This window comes from Phalaenopsis equestris, unplaced genomic scaffold (assembly GCF_001263595.1).
Source record: "Phalaenopsis equestris unplaced genomic scaffold, ASM126359v1 Scaffold000002, whole genome shotgun sequence".
NCBI classification, from domain to species: Eukaryota; Viridiplantae; Streptophyta; class Magnoliopsida; order Asparagales; family Orchidaceae; genus Phalaenopsis; species Phalaenopsis equestris.
In genome coordinates, this window is record NW_018164444.1 from 22,906,475 (window position 1) to 22,925,849 (window position 19,375).

At 33.6% G+C, this 19,375-nt stretch overlaps 1 protein-coding gene across 2 annotated transcripts in view; it reads left to right on the forward strand.

Moving 5' to 3' along the window:
• Positions 1 to 17,447, forward strand: part of LOC110022961 (NADP-dependent malic enzyme) — a 20,461-nt gene extending 3,014 nt beyond the window's left edge. Inside the window, exons 2-20 of one of the 2 annotated variants that reach the window (XM_020722147.1) lie at positions 4,415 to 4,535; positions 4,892 to 4,966; positions 5,051 to 5,202; positions 5,289 to 5,394; positions 5,485 to 5,550; positions 5,634 to 5,729; positions 12,257 to 12,328; positions 12,407 to 12,490; positions 12,622 to 12,720; positions 13,205 to 13,252; positions 13,398 to 13,451; positions 13,559 to 13,657; positions 14,040 to 14,129; positions 14,669 to 14,746; positions 14,832 to 14,906; positions 14,990 to 15,080; positions 15,735 to 15,863; positions 16,178 to 16,306; positions 17,350 to 17,447. In XM_020722147.1, coding sequence (XP_020577806.1) covers positions 4,415 to 4,535; positions 4,892 to 4,966; positions 5,051 to 5,202; positions 5,289 to 5,394; positions 5,485 to 5,550; positions 5,634 to 5,729; positions 12,257 to 12,328; positions 12,407 to 12,490; positions 12,622 to 12,720; positions 13,205 to 13,252; positions 13,398 to 13,451; positions 13,559 to 13,657; positions 14,040 to 14,129; positions 14,669 to 14,746; positions 14,832 to 14,906; positions 14,990 to 15,080; positions 15,735 to 15,863; positions 16,178 to 16,266 — 1,624 coding nt within the window. In that variant the 3' untranslated portion in view covers positions 16,267 to 16,306; positions 17,350 to 17,447. Of the gene's footprint in view, positions 1 to 4,414; positions 4,536 to 4,891; positions 4,967 to 5,050; positions 5,203 to 5,288; positions 5,395 to 5,484; positions 5,551 to 5,633; positions 5,730 to 12,256; positions 12,329 to 12,406; positions 12,491 to 12,621; positions 12,721 to 13,204; positions 13,253 to 13,397; positions 13,452 to 13,558; positions 13,658 to 14,039; positions 14,130 to 14,668; positions 14,747 to 14,831; positions 14,907 to 14,989; positions 15,081 to 15,734; positions 15,864 to 16,177; positions 16,477 to 17,349 lie in introns of those variants that run through there. The other variant, XM_020722139.1, reaches the window with a different exon arrangement.
• Positions 17,448 to 19,375: the final 1,928 nt, after the last annotated feature.

Here is a 19,375-nt window from a genome sequence, read left to right on the forward strand (position 1 = left end):
TATATATATATATTCGAGCGGAAATGATTTGAACACGAACAAACATATCTTTGTTCGTGTTCAGCTCGTTTATATATCGAGTACAGAAAAATTTTTTAGTTCGACTGGTTTGCTTAGCGAATGAATCTAACACGAGCTACCTAATGAACCAAACACGAGTTGTTTGCGAAGAATGATATTTTGACAGCCATAGCCTATAGATCTCAAATTCATGCCATGATCTTACCAAGTGTTGGGTATTCGGTTTTAGCTGTCTGCAGTCTCTTTGCTTAAGTCAAAGCAGACATCATCCATCATGACTCAATGACATGTGTGATATCTTTACTGTTCTCTCTCTCAATGACCGATATGTCATGGCATACTCCACATGAATAATTGCCTTGCAAGACACACTGTCTCAAACTCTTTTAGGAGATTCTTTATTCGGACAACTTGATTGTCAATCTCAATATAAGTATTCGACGAGTGTTAAGTAAACCACTTGAGAGCTTTGAAGCATATATCAAACTCATCATGCACTACATCAACATATCACGATGTCTTCCGACTCCGTACAAAGGTTAGGTAATGTGCCTTGATCCATACAACAAGACTCCTGTGTCTACGGATAAAAAATTTAGCATCCCAAAACATCATTTCTCTATATGATAACTCTGCATTGTCCAAGCCAAAGTGCCAAAAAAATTTGGGGTGGCATTTACGTCGGTAGTAAAACGGTCAAAAGTCTAAAGTGATCTTGAATTTAGCGTGAATGTTAGATTCCACAGAAATACCAAGTTGTATTCTTGCATATTCGTGCATCTTAATCAATAGATGAAAAACCTCGACAATGAATCTTTGATTCATAGTTTTCTCCTCAAAGCTTTATACAAGAAATCAAAGAAAAATAATAATAAGTGTTAATATATGATAATATAGATGTGTGCATGTTAAAGTGAAAAGAAGTTTTACTAGTGCTTGATCTTTTAGTATTTGGTGGAGGGCTACTTTGAAGAGGCATCCTAGGTCTCGTAGCCAAGTTAAGAGCTATCGGGATTGGTGTTGGTGTATCGTGCACTTCCATAGGTGGTGGTGTTCTCACTTTAGAAGACTCGCCTGACCAGAATGATAAAAAAATAATTATGGGAAAAAAGTATATAAACGAAACACTTGTATCAACTGCAACAGGATCAAACATATTTATAGATGATGGAGTTCCACCAAAGCCTAAAAAAGACTACATTGAATGACATCCTGGAATTGAAAAAACCTTATCTGAAGTTAAAAGCCACAGCGGAATAGGACTGACATTATTCACTATAGAAGCACGAGGAGGCTCTATATGCCGAGATCACACTTGTCTATCTGATGATGAAGCTACCTCAATGCGATATATAGACATCTCCTTTGTTTGCAGCCTGATCGATGGGAGAGTATCACTTTCATTCATAATAGGCTCACTGCCCCTTTTAATTGCATCCATGGTAAGATAATGAATAAAGATGACTAAAATGGTTAATATAAAAGTAGAAATTAGTTTTTATTTTAAATAATAATAGAAAAATAATGTTCATTTAACTCTACCATCTCTGTTTTACGAGGAGACTCGCCAAAGCTTCTAGATGCATGAAACCACCAATAGCCTAACTTGACGTTTGATTTCGAACACCACATTTTAAGAAGGGTGCAAAAGATTGTCTAACCCAAATCAGACAGATATAACTAATATCAATGAGTTATCATGAAATGCGAAATCGAGAACGAGTGCTTAGTTAAAGTAGATACACCGACATCATTGAAGCTACATAAAATTGGGTCTCAACTGACATTGAATATGTTTGTAGAATATCAACAATCCTTGGAATAAAGGACCTTCCATCATACGTTGTTACCTGTGAATATTCAAATTGGCAAGCTGCCCGACTGACTCTTCAAAATAATCAAATGACTAAATCGACAATATAACTTGTTCGAGCACATGCTAATAAAGCACTCATCAAATTTTAAGGTTCGCCTATTATGAAGTAATGTGCATTTATCTCTCACGTTAAGCCTGTTTGTGATCTTCATCTCAGATCATACGGAAGATCGAGTGCGTTTGACTAACAAACCAATGAAAATTCTTCACAACTAAGTGTGGAAGCAAATAAAAATTTGTGCATATGCTCTTCAAAGTAGATGGTGCTTGTGATAGCCGTATGACTATAGGATATTCTTTCTATATGAAAAGTGAAGTGCACTCCAAACAAGTCAGAGCTCCATGAAGGTGAAGGTGTATACAAATATATATGTATTTCCAAGGCAAAGCTAATATGATGGGATGTTCGAGATAATTCTCAGAACTACCGGTGGGTCCCACTTGGATTAAATAAATCATGTGCAGTCTAAATTTATCGCCCAAGTATAACAAAAAATTGTAGATGGCACAATAGTATTAGAATCTAACATAAAATCTAAGTAAAAGTTGCGAGTTAGTTTCTAGTTTATTCTTATTCATCACCAGATATGTAACACACATATAAGCGGACAAAAGATGAGCTTTGGTGAATTTAATTGAAGTCTAGAATGCGCAAAACACTTGTGCAAGCCTTTAAAAATTTGAGCTGATTTAAGGACTTGCACGAATTATGAGATCATTGGTTAGTTTAAATGAATTGCTCTGAATTTATGCTATGGTCTCAAAAAGCGTAATCTACTTTAAAAGCACATACTCGATCAATTTTTTTAAAATATGTGCATGTATCACAAGCAATTTTTATAATTTTTAAATGCACTGAGATACATGCATGGACAAAAAGGATTCATGTAGCCGACCCCACGTAGTGGGATTAAGGCTTTGTTGTTGTTCTTGTTGTTGTTGAGATACATGCATAGTAATAAGTTACAAGCTTGCATGGGCTTCAACCAATGTATATGATGCTCAAATATTTGGTTAAATAAAATTGTATGAGTTGATTTTAAGTTTTAGTTAAATTATAATTTACCTCAAGAAGTATCTAATTTATGTAAAAATATATAAATACTTTGAGTTTTATAAATTATTTCTTTTCAATATTAGATTTGAAATGCCAAAATATACATTCTCAAGCTAGCCGCTCTATCTATAGGGCTGAGCAGTCCGATTGTCCTCCTCATTGTGATTGGAGTTGACAACTACGTCCCACTTTAGCTAGTCCGATCGTCCTTCTTATAAAGATTAGAGTTGACAAGACTGAGCTGCCATCTAAGCTAGTTTGATTCTCCTTCTCACTAGAACTGGAGTTGACATTATTATGTTATATGATATTAAACCATGAGTTCCAATTAAACTTAAATATGAATATTTCAAACGCTTCAATCAATTTCTTAACAATAACGCAGTTGATAGAAGATTTAAATTAGAGTGTCCACTTTCGAAATGAAAGTTTGGGCGACATCATCTATTATAGTAACATACTAAGTGCGCCAACAATGATATTGATATAGAAAAGGATGACTTATGAACTCAAAATAAAAAATTTAAAATAGAGTTGAAATGATATAGTAAATATATAATATAGAATTATCATGTACACTTGAAGATAAATTTTATCAGTTGCAATTGTATAGACTATATTGTATGGTTCTTTAGGTAAACCACTAGTAACCGAGTTGAATATAGAAGAGATGGGAAGTTCACAGATGAATGTGACAAAATTAGGAAATATAAAGTGAGAATTGCAATATTTTGTAAGAGTTGCAGATATTGATAAAAAGTTGTTGAGAGTAAACTCAAATTGTCTCTGCATTTGAAGTTGATTGCTAAAAATACATAAATAATTCGGTAAATGGAATTGATATTTAATTTTTAGGAAAAAATATGAGTCAATTAAACTTACATAGCTAGATTTTGTGTAAAAACAGTCATGTAAGCACGAGTAACAGTCAAAATTAATGAAGGTAGTTTATTTCAACTCAAGGAAACGGCTGGTTTTTTCTCTGTTATTTTCTTATCCAGAAAATCACTACTTGCGCTTTAAGCACATTTTTCTAGTCAATATAAAGCCAAAGGCAGTGTTTGGTTGAAATTTAATTTTAGGTTAAATAGGATTTATCAATTACAGTAAATTCAAATTTATTAAACCCTATGCAACAGAGAGAGCTTGCGAGCAACGACGGAGCAAATCCCTTAAATTTGCCTCTCAATGAGATTTATTAAATCCGGATTTATGTTATAAAAAACTTTGAACTTGAGAAATTTTGATTTAACGGAGTGTTCAATTTAATTATTATTTTTTTGATATTTGGCTGGATTTACTTTAAATTCATGCCTAAAACCTGTTAAAACCATGCTGTCAAACAGCCCCAAAATGTTGAGAATTGAGAATGATAACACATTGCTTGAAAGCTTTTTATTTCCCTGTGTTTGGTTTTAATGATAATATTTGATGACTTTGAGCCTTTTTTTGTTACCTAGTGGCTATTCTTTGTTGAGAGATCCACACCATAATAAAGGGCTTGCCTTTGGCGAGAAAGAGAGAGATGCACACTACTTACGAGGACTCTTACCTCCCGTATGCATCAGTCAGGAACTACAGGTGTTTCCCCATCTCTTTTAAAAGCAATCATTTGAAATTGTTTCTTAAATTCATTTTTATTAATTTAGGAGCATTTACATTCATACCACACAATATTTATGTATTTATATATTTATTACCCAAATTTTAATATTTATATACATAACACTCAAATCTTTAATATTATATCAAAAATATCACTATCACTATTTTTCATACGTAAAATACACTTTTTTCATACATAAGTTTATCACACGAAGGTGCTATAATTATAAATATGAAATTTTTGGTGTTAGATATGTAAATACATAAGAATTGTGTATTTCACAATCTTCGTAGATTTCACTTTTATTTATTCATTCATCTTTATTGTGTAGGAAAAGAAACTTATTCACAATCTTCGTCAGTATCAAGTTCCTCTGCAGCGATACATGGCATTGATGGACCTTCAGGTTCTTTTTGTTATTGTTATTGTTTGAGTTTCTTTACTAATGATACTTATTTGTTATAATTGAGTTTTACCATCACTTTTGCAGGAGAGAAATGAGAAGCTTTTCTACAAACTTCTTATAGATAATGTTGAAGAGTTGTTGCCAGTTGTTTATACACCAACTGTTGGGGAAGCTTGTCAGAAATACGGTGGCATCTTTAGGCGTCCACAAGGTCTTTACATCAGTTTGAAGGAAAGGTACGAGGTTTCATAACCTGGTTACCCTTTTTTTTCTATGTATTTTTATAATTTTTTTTTTGTTCATATTTTTGTGGGGCTTTCAGTGGTAAGATCTTAGAGGTATTGAAGAACTGGCCTGAGAGGAGAATTCAGGTTATAGTGGTCACTGATGGCGAGCGAATCTTGGGACTTGGAGACCTTGGCTGCCAGGTAGAATTTTAACCATGTTTTGTGTTTAATACTACTTGATCAATGAGTGTATTATATTAAAAAAGGAAAAAAATTCTTAAATTTACTCAGGGAATGGGGATTCCCGTTGGAAAGCTCTCTCTTTATTCCGCTCTTGGAGGAATTCGTCCATCTGCAGTAAGTATCTCTTAATGATATTCCCAATGTCTTGTTGCTAATTCAGTAAATTCTTTAATGTTTCTCATTTCAATTCTTTCCAGTGCTTACCCGTTACGATTGATGTGGGGACAAACAATGAGCAATTACTGAATGATGAGTTCTATATTGGATTGAGACAGAGGCGCGCAACTGGGAAGGTATGCTGTAACTATCTAAGTGAGTAAAATGCCAAAATAGTCCATTATGTCAAATTAGTCCCCGGACTTTAAATTGGGGTGTGGGCTCCGAAAATTCAAACGCTCTAGACTCTCACATTTCTTGTGTGTTGATAGAGTATTGGGGGTCAAATTTTTAGAAGATAGATTGAATTTTAGATAAGACATTACCCAAAAATTTTGTTTTCATTTTGCGAGGAATTTTTGATATGTGGTTTGAGCTTTCACATAGACGCAAATCTTTATTGTTAATTACCTCTCCCGATTTGAGGAGAGTGCTTTCAATTAAGTTTGATCATTTAGAGTTAAATATTTAACATTTAGTTGCAACATATATATGGTTTTAAGTTATAAAATTTATCATATGGGGCTTAAGGCGGATGTGGGAGAAATGATGGTGAACCGGGTCAAGATCTCATGGTTTCGTCGGCTTGAGTCATGTGGTTCTCGATCTACTTAATCAAACAACCAAATCCGACTAAATGATTTTTTTCAGCAATCATGGGCTGCATCTTTTAAGGGATTTTTATAGATCTGGGGTGAAAGTTTGTCTAAGGAACAAGTTTGAGTCGACGTTACCTGATAAGTCTTTATGATAGTCAGTTGTACAATTACATTTCACTATTGAAAGAGTATAAAATTGTTTGGGAACATACGAGATGCAGCCATAATTGTAATATAATTGTTTTATTTTGCGGCAATCACCCGGTTAGAGGACTCTGGTCATAATTTCTGCTTTGTTGTGTCATTTGATGGTAAAATTATGGGGACGGAGGACTCAGGAAACATTCTTACTAACATGAGATTGTTTTGAGTGCAACTATAATGATACAAATATTCACTCTTTGTGAGGTGAAATCAATCAGAAGTTTGCCACCTTTGACAAAATGTTACGGAGAGTGGGCGAATTTTTTTTTTTTAAAATTTTTGAATGATTGATTTTAATTTGAATATTTTGATTTATTTTATTTAAGTTTTTGTATGATTGGTTTTAATTTCAGTGCTTTGATTTGTGTTTTAAGAATTTGATTTAAAAATTGATTTGAAACTCGACTCCTCTGATTGAAATCTTCAGTTAACACTAATATCGGGAATTTAATTGTTTGATCTGAATCTTAGCTACTTCTTTCTAGCAAAGGATTTGATGTAACATGAACAGATGATTGTACTCGAACCTTGTCAATTCTACTCTACTTACGGAGGGTCTGGCTCAAGATTGTTACCTTAATTGGCTTTCAACATTGTCAACTCTTTCTTATTTAAAGAAGATCAAATTCATAATTTAAATCATTTGAATTTATTACAATATACTTTCAAATTCAATTTTGAAAATATATTTCTCTAATTGAAATTTTTTATCGACTCGGTGATCATCGAAGAATTTGACATTTAAAACTTTTATGTTTAAGGTTCATTTGACATTTTTCAATTTTGATATATTTAATATATTAGTCACGTCTACTCCAGTTTTGATGGGATCGATCTAGATGATTTGAACTTGTAAATTTTTATACTTATGATTTTTCAATTTAGATTCATCAACTTAAGTTCTTACGGGGAGGATCTGATTAGTTGGGTGAGACTTACATTCATATTTTTAAGATAAAACGACCAGTGTGGATTTATAATTTTGAGATTGTACACACACATTTCAACATATACATATTATGCATTTTATATAAATATTAGCACACATATGATCATAGTATTTTATGTCATTTCATGTATTATAACATGATGCTTAATGCATTTACAAAGTGCAAATACATAATATTTTATATATATCAAGGCAATATGATGCTTGACTTATTCATAGCAAATGCATATTTTAAAATACTCTTTAACATTTTTTGAGGCAGAATTTTAGAGTTAGAAAATCCATGAAGCACAAATGCAAGATTTTAAAAATCATTTAGAATTTGAAATGCATGCGTGGATCGTACACAGTTTCATTTTGGGCTTTAAAGAGAATTGTCTTATGTTCACTTGCACAATTGTTATGAATCCGATGGCGATTCTCATATTAGATCTTTATTTATTTTAGCATTTAAAAAAGAAATTTATGTATTAAGCTTAGCTCCAGCTAATGATATTTCATATTCAAGTCGAGCTTACTCCCCCATTTATGATATCACATATTCAAGTCAAGCTTAGCCGCGATTTATGATATTTCATATTCAAGACAAGCTTAGCCTCCTATTTATCACGTTTCATATTTAAGACAAGCTTAGCCTTGAATATATGATATTTCATATTAAGTCAATTAACAAATATTCACAATACAAATAAGTTATTTTTGCAAATTCAAATCACCAAAAATTTCCGCAACCATCGGTACAGTCCCCGCTAAGGGGGCTTCTTCGGGATATTTGGCCTGCTCAACTGTCTATAAAGCGCATGGGTTAGTGTCATGAGATGTTGCGTTCGGAAGAGATTTTTCCAATCCATTGGCCTATAAGATGCTTGTGGACCTTCACTCAACTTGCATGAAAGTGATGCAATCATAATTTTTCTACATTATATTTTTGCTTGTGAGGCAACGACTAATGATGAAATGAGATCTGCGAGCTAATAAATCACCACCCAATTATCTCATATCTCTTCTCTTTCTCCTTTTTTTTTTACTCTCTCTCTCCTAATTTAGTTTTTTTCTGTGCGTTGGCTTGAAAAAATGAGAGAGGCTCTCTTTATTTTTTTTGTGCCTTGGCTTGAGAAAATGGAAGAGGCTCTCTCTCTCCCTTTTTTTTTTTGGGTGGCTTGAACATAAAGAAAGAGGACTAACGGGTTGGGCTCGGGTAATGTGGGTGCTCGGAATTTCAGTGGCCCGTGGTTGCCTTCCCAAGTAGCCCTCGTAACTACTGTATCGTAGAGGCAAGCAAACCATAAGGGTTTTTTTTTTTCGGACTGAGTGGGCTGTAAATGAACCAATGCACTCGATGAACAACTTGAACTCTACTAGATTAAGACTCGATCATGTTCCTTCAAATTAGTAAATAAACAAGCTTGAACAAATATTAAAAGCTCAAAGTTTAAACAAATTGAATATGAACATAATCTTGTTTATTTGTTTATGTTCACAAACAAACTCGTTTGTCGTTCAACAAGTAACTTATTAAATACTTGTCATTAAGCTCGATAATAACTTATATTTATATATGATATATTATTTAAATAAATTTTAATTAGTTATAATTTATTTAATTATAGATTTAATAGTAATATATTATTATATCAATAATATTTTTAAATTAATTTTTTAATTATATATTTATTTTATTAGTAAGTGAATGATAATTTATAATGAGATATTTACGGTTAAAGTTAGTGTAATAAAAGATTTTTCTCGTAGAGTTTTTATAACCTTGAATATGATAAGTTCATTTTTTATGACCATAACACTGCAATTGCCAACAACATTAATGTCGATTGCCTTATTTTTATTATTTTCTTATTAATTTGATTAAGCAATTGATCATCTCCATAAGTTTTAGGATCAATTTAGTTTTTGCACTTACAAAATTTGAACCAGTGCAGTAATATTAATAAGAATTAGGTAGCTAATTGGTAAAGTTTAAATATTTTGGAGTTCATGATTAACAAATTAGTAGTTGCGATTAGAATTGCAAAATTATTTATTAAATTTTTTTAATGAAAATTTGGATTCTTGTTCGAATTTTTAGCTCTTTTAAATATTTATTCACTTGTCATAAATAAATCAAATACAAATCAAGTTCAAATATGAAAAAACTAAAACAAATCAAGCTTGAACAATATATAAAAGCTCGACACAAGCTCAAGTAAGGGTGTAAACGAGTCGAGTCGAGATCGAGCTACCCTCGACTTGAGCTTGAGCTCGATTAATTTTATCGAGTTTGAGCTCGAGCCCAAGCTTAAGTTTACGTGTTTGAATTGGCTCGCGAGCCGACTTTTTTAATATGAAAGAGAAAAGACGATATTAATTTAAGCCAACTTTATATAGTAAGATGCTAAATATAATGAATAATCAGGAGATAAATAATATGAAATCACGTAATATCCCTATGAAATATTATTTTTTTAATATTTTTTAAACTTTAGAGAAAAAATCTTAAAATTTAATATATTTTGACTTGAGCTTTGCTTGTTAGCTCATGGAGCTCAGTTCCCGAGCCACTTATGAAGCCGAGTTAGAGCTGACTCATAAGTCGGCTTGACTCACTCTAAGAGTTTGTTTAGTGTAGCTACAACTTATTAATGTACTGCTAATAAACAACTGATCCAAATAAGCTGTTGATTAGCAGCTGATTCGGATAAGCTGGTTGGCTGTTTGTCTTGTTGAAAAATATATGTTTTTGAATAAATGATCATTCTGCTATTGTACAGTAATGTTTTTTACAACGAAATTGTCATAATAATATATTTAATATTTGAAAAGTAATAAAACACTTCAGAATAGTACAAAAATAAGATATACCTTGCTTAACAGTGAGTGTCGAGATTGCTAAAAAAAGTGCTAGAAGAAGCGATGTGGGAAGATTTGTGAGGCAAAGATGAATACTGAAGTTTCGAAGATCTTTATATGCCACTATCCCGTCGTTGCTTTCCCGCTACCTCTGTCAAGCTGGTTCGTGAATCACTACACGAGGAAGGAAGACAGGCGAAATGCCTGCAACAAAAGAATGAACAGAGAAATTAAAAGTTTCAGATGTCTTTCCTTGCGGCGATTCTATCGTTGCCTTCATAGCTAGCCCTTTTCGCGGCTATATTGTGAAATTTGGTGACGAAAGATGATTCAGGCGAACAGAAGAGGATCTGGCTTCGTTGGAGTGACAAAACAACAGGAAAGAAAGTGAGGGATTCAGTCTGCTTGTGCTCGGCAGCTAGAGGGAGTTACAAAGGTCTTTGTACGCTGTTATCCGGTTGTTGCTTTCCCTACTTGCCTTAATCGCGAATGTATTGCAAGAAGACCTCGAAGGGGAAGGGCTTCGAATTGGAGTAAGGAAGATGGTTACGCCTTCATTGGAAGGGTGGAGCGAGCTCTTATGTTGTGTGGTTTTCCTCAAGAGTCCCCCAGCTTGTTGTTTTCTGATTAGTATATGAGCATGGGAGCAGTTTGTTCGACATGCTGGGCGGGAGTATTTAGAGGCTTTATTTATTTTAATTTAGGAGTTTTTATATATAAAAGCTCGTAAATAGTGTTATTTACATATAAAGGATTCCAAAGATTAAAATTACAAATAAAGATTCCCGCTTCTAACTTTCGATCCCTTTGCTCCCACTGGAGCTTTAATGGCAGTAAACACCGTTGATAGAGTTCAACTGCCACCAACAACCACTCATGCCAGCATCAGCTTTTTTTCCAACACATCCTCTTCTTCATCATCTGATTTTAATGCTGAGAACATCGATGACGGCGGCGCCGACGAGCTTCCAGACGACAGTAGGAAGATGAAGTGGGAAGGATGGCCGTGCGGGAATAGAAAAATCATAGTTTTTTTTGAGAAACTAATGAAGCAGCTGATCGAACGTCAGAAAACAATGCAGCAGAGGTTCTTAGATACAATCGAGAAGTGTGAGCAGGATCGAATGGCGAGGGATGAGGCGTGGAAACGCCAGGAGATGGTTCGGCTTTACCACGAGTATGAGCTTATGGTGCAAGAGTGCGCCGTTATCTCCTTTTTGGAGAAGTTCACCGGCGGCGTAACTAATCCGACAATGGAGCAACCTTCGGAGGCCAGTGAATTGGAAAATGAAGGGGATAAGGAAGAGAGGAAGAGGTAACGTTTCATGGCGGAGATAGTTAATTGGGCTTTGGAGGTGGAGTTGAAGAGGAAGAAGTGGAGGCAGAGGATGTAGAAAGCATTGGGGTCGATGTTGAAGCTGTAGTGAAGAGGTGGACAGGTTGGCTGGAGAAACACCGTCAACAATAACCTTTATCTGTAAGTTTAATTTTTGGAAGCTTTTATGGCTAAATAATATTTTTCAAGAGTCTCTCTATATAAAAACCCCTTTAATTAATTTTTTTTGTGGTTAACATGAACTGAAACAGCCTTTCATGAGTAAGTTCAAATTTATAAAATCCGGTGTTGTTAAATCCAAGGAATTTTTTTGGTATGATTTAACTTAAATTCACTTAAACTTCTATCATATTTGACATTTTATCATGATCTTTTTTTTTTTTTTTTGTGTGCACTAAATCCGTTAAATCCAACTAAAAATCAGATTTAGTCAATCCAGATTTACATCAAATAATTAAATGAGGGAGAGAAATTTGGATTTAACATATGTCCAATTTTTTTTTTTTTCTTGCATTTGGGCAGATTTACGCTCAAATCGCCTGTAAATCCTATTGATTTTATGCTACCAAACACTACCTAAGAGAGTTTGAGGACCATACTAACAATTTATAGACTCTTGGGCTAAAATAATCCCCTGTAAGAGAGTTATGAAACCTTTCTCGGTTGAAGCCAAGCATGAGTAATGACTTTCCTAATTAAATTAGCAACTCTTCCCTTTCCTCTTTTGTTTAGGAATATTCTGAACTGCTCCATGAATTCATGCGCGCTGTTAAGCAAAATTATGGGGAAAAGGTTCTCATCCAGGTTAGCTTTTAATCAAGCTAAAGTACTTCATATGTTGATATTGATTATTTTTGAACCCAAGTGCGTATGCTCTTTCAGTTTGAAGACTTTGCCAATCATAACGCATTTGAATTGCTTGCCAAGTATGGAACAACTCATCTTGTGTTTAATGATGATATTCAGGTAAGAAGAAAACATTCTCCACCTTCATCTTTTACTTGAACGATTAATTATCATGTTCTTGGATTGAATATTCATCATTAAAGTCTTGTGAATCTTTAATTATTTAACAGTGGTTTGTTTGATTGTTGCAGGGGACAGCTTCTGTAGTACTTGCTGGGGTTGTTGCGGCATTTAAGTTAGTCGGTGGAACTATAGCAGAACACACTTTCTTATTTTTTGGTGCTGGAGAGGTTCTCTTTTGCTTTATTTCTTGTTTGAAAGCTCAGTATTTTGGAATCATGAAGCTGTTACTGGTTCAGACATGCTTTCGTTTCCAGAAAAGTGTTTAAATGATTATCCTACTCTTAGCAGAGATCATTTCAGTACCAGAGATTATAATGTTAATTTAGTTCCCAAACTTATTTAATGAGTTGAAATAGTCCATAGTTAGGACTATTTTATCCATCATTAAAATAAGTATGGAGACTAATTTAGCACTTTTATAAACTTTGGTATTAAAACGATCATTTTTAAATAGTTAAGAGAATATTTTGACACTTTACTCATTTTTTTTTTCTTTTTTCATTAATTAGGCTTTAGAGTTGGTTTCAAAACATTTTTTCCATTATCCAATTGTGTCCTGGATTTTGTTAGCGTCTATGTTGTAGGCTATTTTATTGCCTATCTCGCGAATTTCTCTTCTGTGAAATTTTATACTAATCTAATGGCTTTTAGGCTGGTACTGGAATAGCTGAACTTATAGCACTGGAGATTTCAAAGCAGGTATCATTCATTTATCATTCAATTTTGAGCTTTTAATGAATTTACTACTTATTCACCCCGGGAAAGTTCTTACTCCTGTCCTTTTATGGTTTATTTTTTGGATCCAACCTGTACTTTCCAAAAAATTATAATGTCATTTTTGCAGGCTAAGGCTCCTGTGGAAGAAACTCGGAAGAAGATTTGGCTCGTGGACTCTAAGGTTGATTAAGATGATTTAGATTTCAAGACTTTGATATTCAAACCATATATCTTCTCATGAGCTCTCTTCGATTTAATCTAACTGTTGTCTCGACTTACATTTTGAAGGGGCTGATTGTAAAATCGCGCAAGGAATCACTTCAACACTTCAAGAAACCTTGGGCACATGAGCACGAGCCTGTTGGTAGTCTCTTGGATGCTGTCAATGTGTGTTGATTCCCACAATTTCTTTCTCTTGTCCTTTTTTGTTTAGGACGATTTACAAACATATCACCAAGTTTCTATGTATTTACATGTCTAACACCTAAATTTTAATTTTTATTTACATGTCATCTTACCTATGCTTGAAAAGGTGTATTTCACATTTTAAAATTTAATATGATGATATTTTTTTATGTGATATGAAAATTTTCAGTGATATATATGCAAAAAATAAAATTTGTATGTTAGGTATGTACATACAAAGCAATTGAGTGGTATGCATGTAAATGCCGCTTTTGTTTATTGTTGTGTTGCAAGCCTAATTTTTTATATTGACCACATGAATAGTCACTGAAATTCCTTTTTTCCCCCTTATTTTCCTGCTTAGACTATCAAACCAACAGTTCTAATAGGATCAGCTGGTGTGGGCAAGACATTCACAAAGGAGGTTGTTGAAGCAATGGCTTCCTTTAATGAGGTATTAAGTGCCACCTTTTGTTCCAAGTACACTTTTTTTTAAGTTTATTTCATTAGATTAAATTGCCAAAATGGTCCTCTGACTCTTTGTAGTGGGTCATTTTAGTCCCAGAGTCTATAATGATGTCAATTTAGTCTCCCAGACTCCCCATTAAATGAGTCTACGAACTAAATTGGCACTAGTATCGACTCTAAGACTAAAAATGGTCCCCTGGAAAGAATTGACTGACCATTTAAGCACTTTTCTCTATCTCACTAAGAGAAAAGTGTCAAAATAATCCATTAACGCTTTGCAATGGGCCATTTTAATGCCAGAGCTAAACTGTCAAATTAGTCCCCTGTCTCATTTAATATGGGCTGAAATAATCCTTATAGATTATTACTTCAGCCCCAATTTAAGTGTCTGGGAATTAATTTGATACTTGTATCTAAAATGAGCCCATGTAAGCAGTATGGGACTTTTAGCACTTTTCTGGTTTCATTAATTAGCTTTTCATTTGAGGAAAAATTCTCAAATCAATCTATTGAATAAAAATGCAGAAACCAATCATTCTAGCTCTATCAAATCCGACATCTCAGTCCGAGTGTACTGCCGAGGAAGCTTACACTTGGAGTAAGGTACTGCTCATTGTCAACTATCGGTATTATACCAAAATTGACGTTCTAAGAGAGAACACATTCTAATACTAATTATTGTTCGTAGGGCCGTGCATTGTTTGCGAGTGGTAGTCCTTTTGATCCCTTTGAACTTGATGGCAAGTTATATGTGCCTGGCCAGGTTTTGCACAAATTCTTTCTCCCTTATATTTTAAAGTATTTATGCAATTAAAAAATTCATTGCTTCCTTTCTTTTTTTTTCAGGCAAATAATGCTTATATTTTCCCGGGTTTTGGGCTTGGTTTGGTGATCTCTGGAGCCATTCGTGTCCATGATGAAATGCTTCTTGTTGCTTGTAAGTTCAGCAACCAAATGTGCCAAATTATTAAATGAGTTTGAATGGACTTCCATTTGAATAAATTGCCTCTCTATTTAGAGTTTTAGGTGTGTGACTAAGCCAAGTTTGGGTGAGCTCTAGTGTTGTATGATTTGGCTCGTTAAGTAAATGTGCCAAATTATTTATTCATATTCAGCTCATTAACTAAATGTGCTGCTGGAGTCTATTTGAAAATTGAATAAAAATTATAATATATATATGGAGTAACGTGCCAAAATAGTCTCCTGACTATTTACATGATATTATTTTAGTCCCGGAGTTTATAAAAAAGTTAAGATTAATTTCCGGACTCTTTTATTAGGACTATTGTAAGTCCTCAATGGAGATTATTTCAACTCATATTAAAAGAGCGAGGAATATACTGACATTCTTTTGAACTCTTGGGACTAAAATGACCTCCCATGAAGAATCAGATGATCATTTTGACACTTTCCTCCATATATATGTATAGGGGGGCGCGCGCGCGCATGTGTGTACGCTAATAAAATGTCATCAAGAAAATCACCAACTCCACTAATGCCAGGATCCATATACTATTGATGAACTTACCTAATGGATCTCCTTGATCTAATAATTAAAATGAAATTGACTTCTCTCTTTCTGCTGGAACAGCGGAGGCTTTGGCTCAGCAGGTCACCCAGGAGCATTTGGATAAAGGTTTAATCTATCCTCCCTTCAAAAATATAAGGAAGATATCCGCCCACATTGCTGCTAATGTAGCCGCTAAAGCCTATGAGCTTGGTGAGTCAAATTATGTATTTCTGATCAATCTTTCATCCTTTTCAGTTTTCATTCCAGAAGATTTACATACATACCCACCTAATACCCATCAATCTTCAGTTTTCTACATGTATGCGTCTTTTAACTAAGCATAACAAGGTGTATTTTACCATTTTTTAAGTTACATGAAAGATTTGTTCGGTGTTTATGTAAAAAAGAAAAGTTTAGGTGCTAGATATATAAATACACAAGATATGTGTGGTATTTATGTAAATGCTCTTATTATTTTTACAAATAAAGTCTACTTCGTTTTTCTCAACCTATTTTGTTTTCAGGCTTGGCTACTCATCTCCCACGCCCGGCTGACCTTGTGAAATATGCAGAGAGCTGCATGTACAGTCCAGTGTACCGAAGCTATCGCTGAAGTCACACAAAGCTGGAACTCATCATATGCAGCTCTTTCTGTAAGTGTGATTCCAGCTCTTTCTGTAAGAGCTTTCTTTTGTCTCTAAATTTAAATTGGAATCAATAAAGGAAACTTAGTTATTCATGATGATTGTATATTCAATCAACACAATTCTTATGTATTTCCACATCTAGCATCTAAACATTTAAATTTACATGTATAGCAATCAAATCTTTAACATCATATCAAAAATATTACTATCAGTACATTTTTAAAAATGATATATACATTTTCAAGTAGACGTGATGACGCCGTGGTGTTACAAGTATAAATTTTTGGGTGTTCGCTATGTAGATACATACGAATGGTGTGGTATGTATGCATTTTTTTTAACTGTCACAGGTCAATGCAATAACTCAAGTTTGAGCTATATATATTTATATTGATCCAACTTGTAACATAATGTCACGATCATTCGTGGAGCTTGGAATACTAAAGCGGGAATGGCCAGGTTGAGAAAATTGAAATAATACCTATAAGCACGAGAGAATGGCCAGTCGGGTTGAGAAAATTGAAATAATACCTATAAGCACGAGCTCCTTGGCGTTTATTAATATATTCTCAAAGATTCTTTTATTCCAAAGTGTGTGTGTGTGTGTGTGTGTATTATTTTTTTTTTATTTTTATTTTTTGAATAAAATGGGGCCAACTAATGACACGAGTTAATTAATTTAGTGGATAAAATGTTTTTAAATTATAATAAATATCATTTTTAAAATATTGTGTAAAAATATATTATGCATTAAAGGAAAGTGAGCAAAGAACAGTTTTTTATTTATTTATATTTATTTTCATTATCAGATTTATCAGTGATGGTCATCGTCTATATTTTCAAGAGGCAGCTAATCATTTTTATTTTACGTGCACGAGTGAATTGTATCACCTGTCAGTATCATATGAGAATAACTTTATATATGCATGTTTATTAGAAGTTGGTTAAGTACAAATTGTTGTTGATATAAATTATGTAATTCAATGGGAAAGAGTGTTGATTATGGGACATTGATCTTTGTTTCAGCATTCCAAATTTCTTCTTTTCAGGCATCCAATCCTTAGGATTCAACTCAAGCATAGCTTTACCCTACTGAGGATGTCAAATTATGTTGAAGTTAGCTAAATTATCCACCCAATATTCTCATGAATTGGTTGACACCTTGACACAAAATGGGTGTCGTATTCAAATTTCGTCTTCTTAACACCAAGATTTGTGTTGTAATTTGTTTCTCTTTGATCGTCATATGCTTCTTGGATGCCTCTCAATATCTTATTTTGAGAAACTAGCATCTCTGCCATTTGTCCTGGGTAGTCACCTTACTTGGTTACATAATTTATTTGGCCATTTGTCAACAACTCTTATGAAGCTATCTTGACAACTTCTTTGGAGAGCTACATCCTTCTTGATAATCTCTTAATGACTTGTCATGAGGGATTAGAGCCTTATTAATTCATCTTAGAATGTCCTTTTCTATTCTCGAAAATCTCTCGATGGTTTGACCCAAGAGATAAGTTTTCATATCTTATCTTAAGTGGCCGATACTTCTTGGTGATTTCATCTTGTTGGCTTTAGGACCGACTTCCTTTTATTTTTAATAACGCAGTTTAGCGAGCTCTTTTTGCTAACTTTCCCTTCTATCAAGTTCATAAAGGAGGCCCAAGACTAACTTCCTCTTTTGTCAAGAATTTATCTTAGTTAATTTATTTTTAGAACTTGCTCCTCTAGTTGAGCTTATTTATTCAGTCTTAAGGCTGACATCGTACCTTCTCATGAATTTGTCTCACCAAGTTCATTCGAAGAACTACACGTCTCAACTCTTAATGGATTCCTTATGACGTCCAATTCGAGGACTAATGGACTTGATGAAATTGTCTCGACGATCCATACGTGCCAGTGAGGCTCGTTTCACAAAATGATGCTCTGAATGAATTTTTTACTTGGATTAAGATTTCATGCAAATGAGATTTTACACGTCTGAATCCACATATAAAAAAAATATCAGTGAATCACCATTGCACTCGCCACATCCCAAACACAATGACGAACACGATGCAACTCACAACCGGGTGACGGGCGGGGGTGACAAAAAGAGCCTAGGGTCATGAGTAGTTTGGGACATAACATTGATAAGCTCAATTACATCTAAATGAGCAAAGTACTAGCTTGAGTTCAATTCAAACCATAGAAGATTGGACAAGGAAGATTAGTTGGTTTAGCTATGGTGTATGTAATATATATTTATATTAAATACACCATAGTTATTTGTGCTTCAAAAAATCGAGTTTGAGCTAGCTCTGATTTGATTGTTGTTCTACACGTTCAAAATTAATTATGTTCGAACATGGATTATGCTCCAAATTGCTCGTAAATATTGTGTTCGTGTTCGGCTTAGTATACATGCCCTTGTCCGTGCTCGGCTCAAAAATAGCTAGTTTAAATTAATTAAAGAATAAATATAGGGTGTTGAATTCGAACCTGTATGATTCCAATGCAATAAAAGATAAAGAACCGTATGACCACACACGAGCTATGGTGATCTAAACATAGATATAAATATATATAATATATAAATAATAAATGCAATTTCTTTATCTCGAGCTAAAACGAGTCAAACAAAATCATACAAAGAGCTGACCCAAAAAAAAAAAAAATATTATTATTTTTATTATTAATACAAATAGTAAAATTAAAATAATTTAAAATATTTAAAAAAATTCCTTCAGAAAATATTCCTTACATTTAATTTCATAAATTTTACTTAACCTTTACAAAGCAGCAAATGAATTTCAGAATTTTTAAATGAAATAATTTTTTTTAAAATAGATTTTAAAATTCACAAATTTACTTACTAATTAACTGTATTATTATATAAAAGTGCTAAATCAGATTCTAATGAAAAATTCAATCTATAAAAGTCTCTCATCATGAAAATACGGCCCGGGAGCCGGCAGCGTAGAAAAAATTCTACGTAAAAGGAAATCAATATGTAACAGAGGCCCAAATATCGATTTTTCATGCGCAATCCGACCCCATGACAAGAGCCCGCGCAATTTGCCTATAATTCGACTCCCC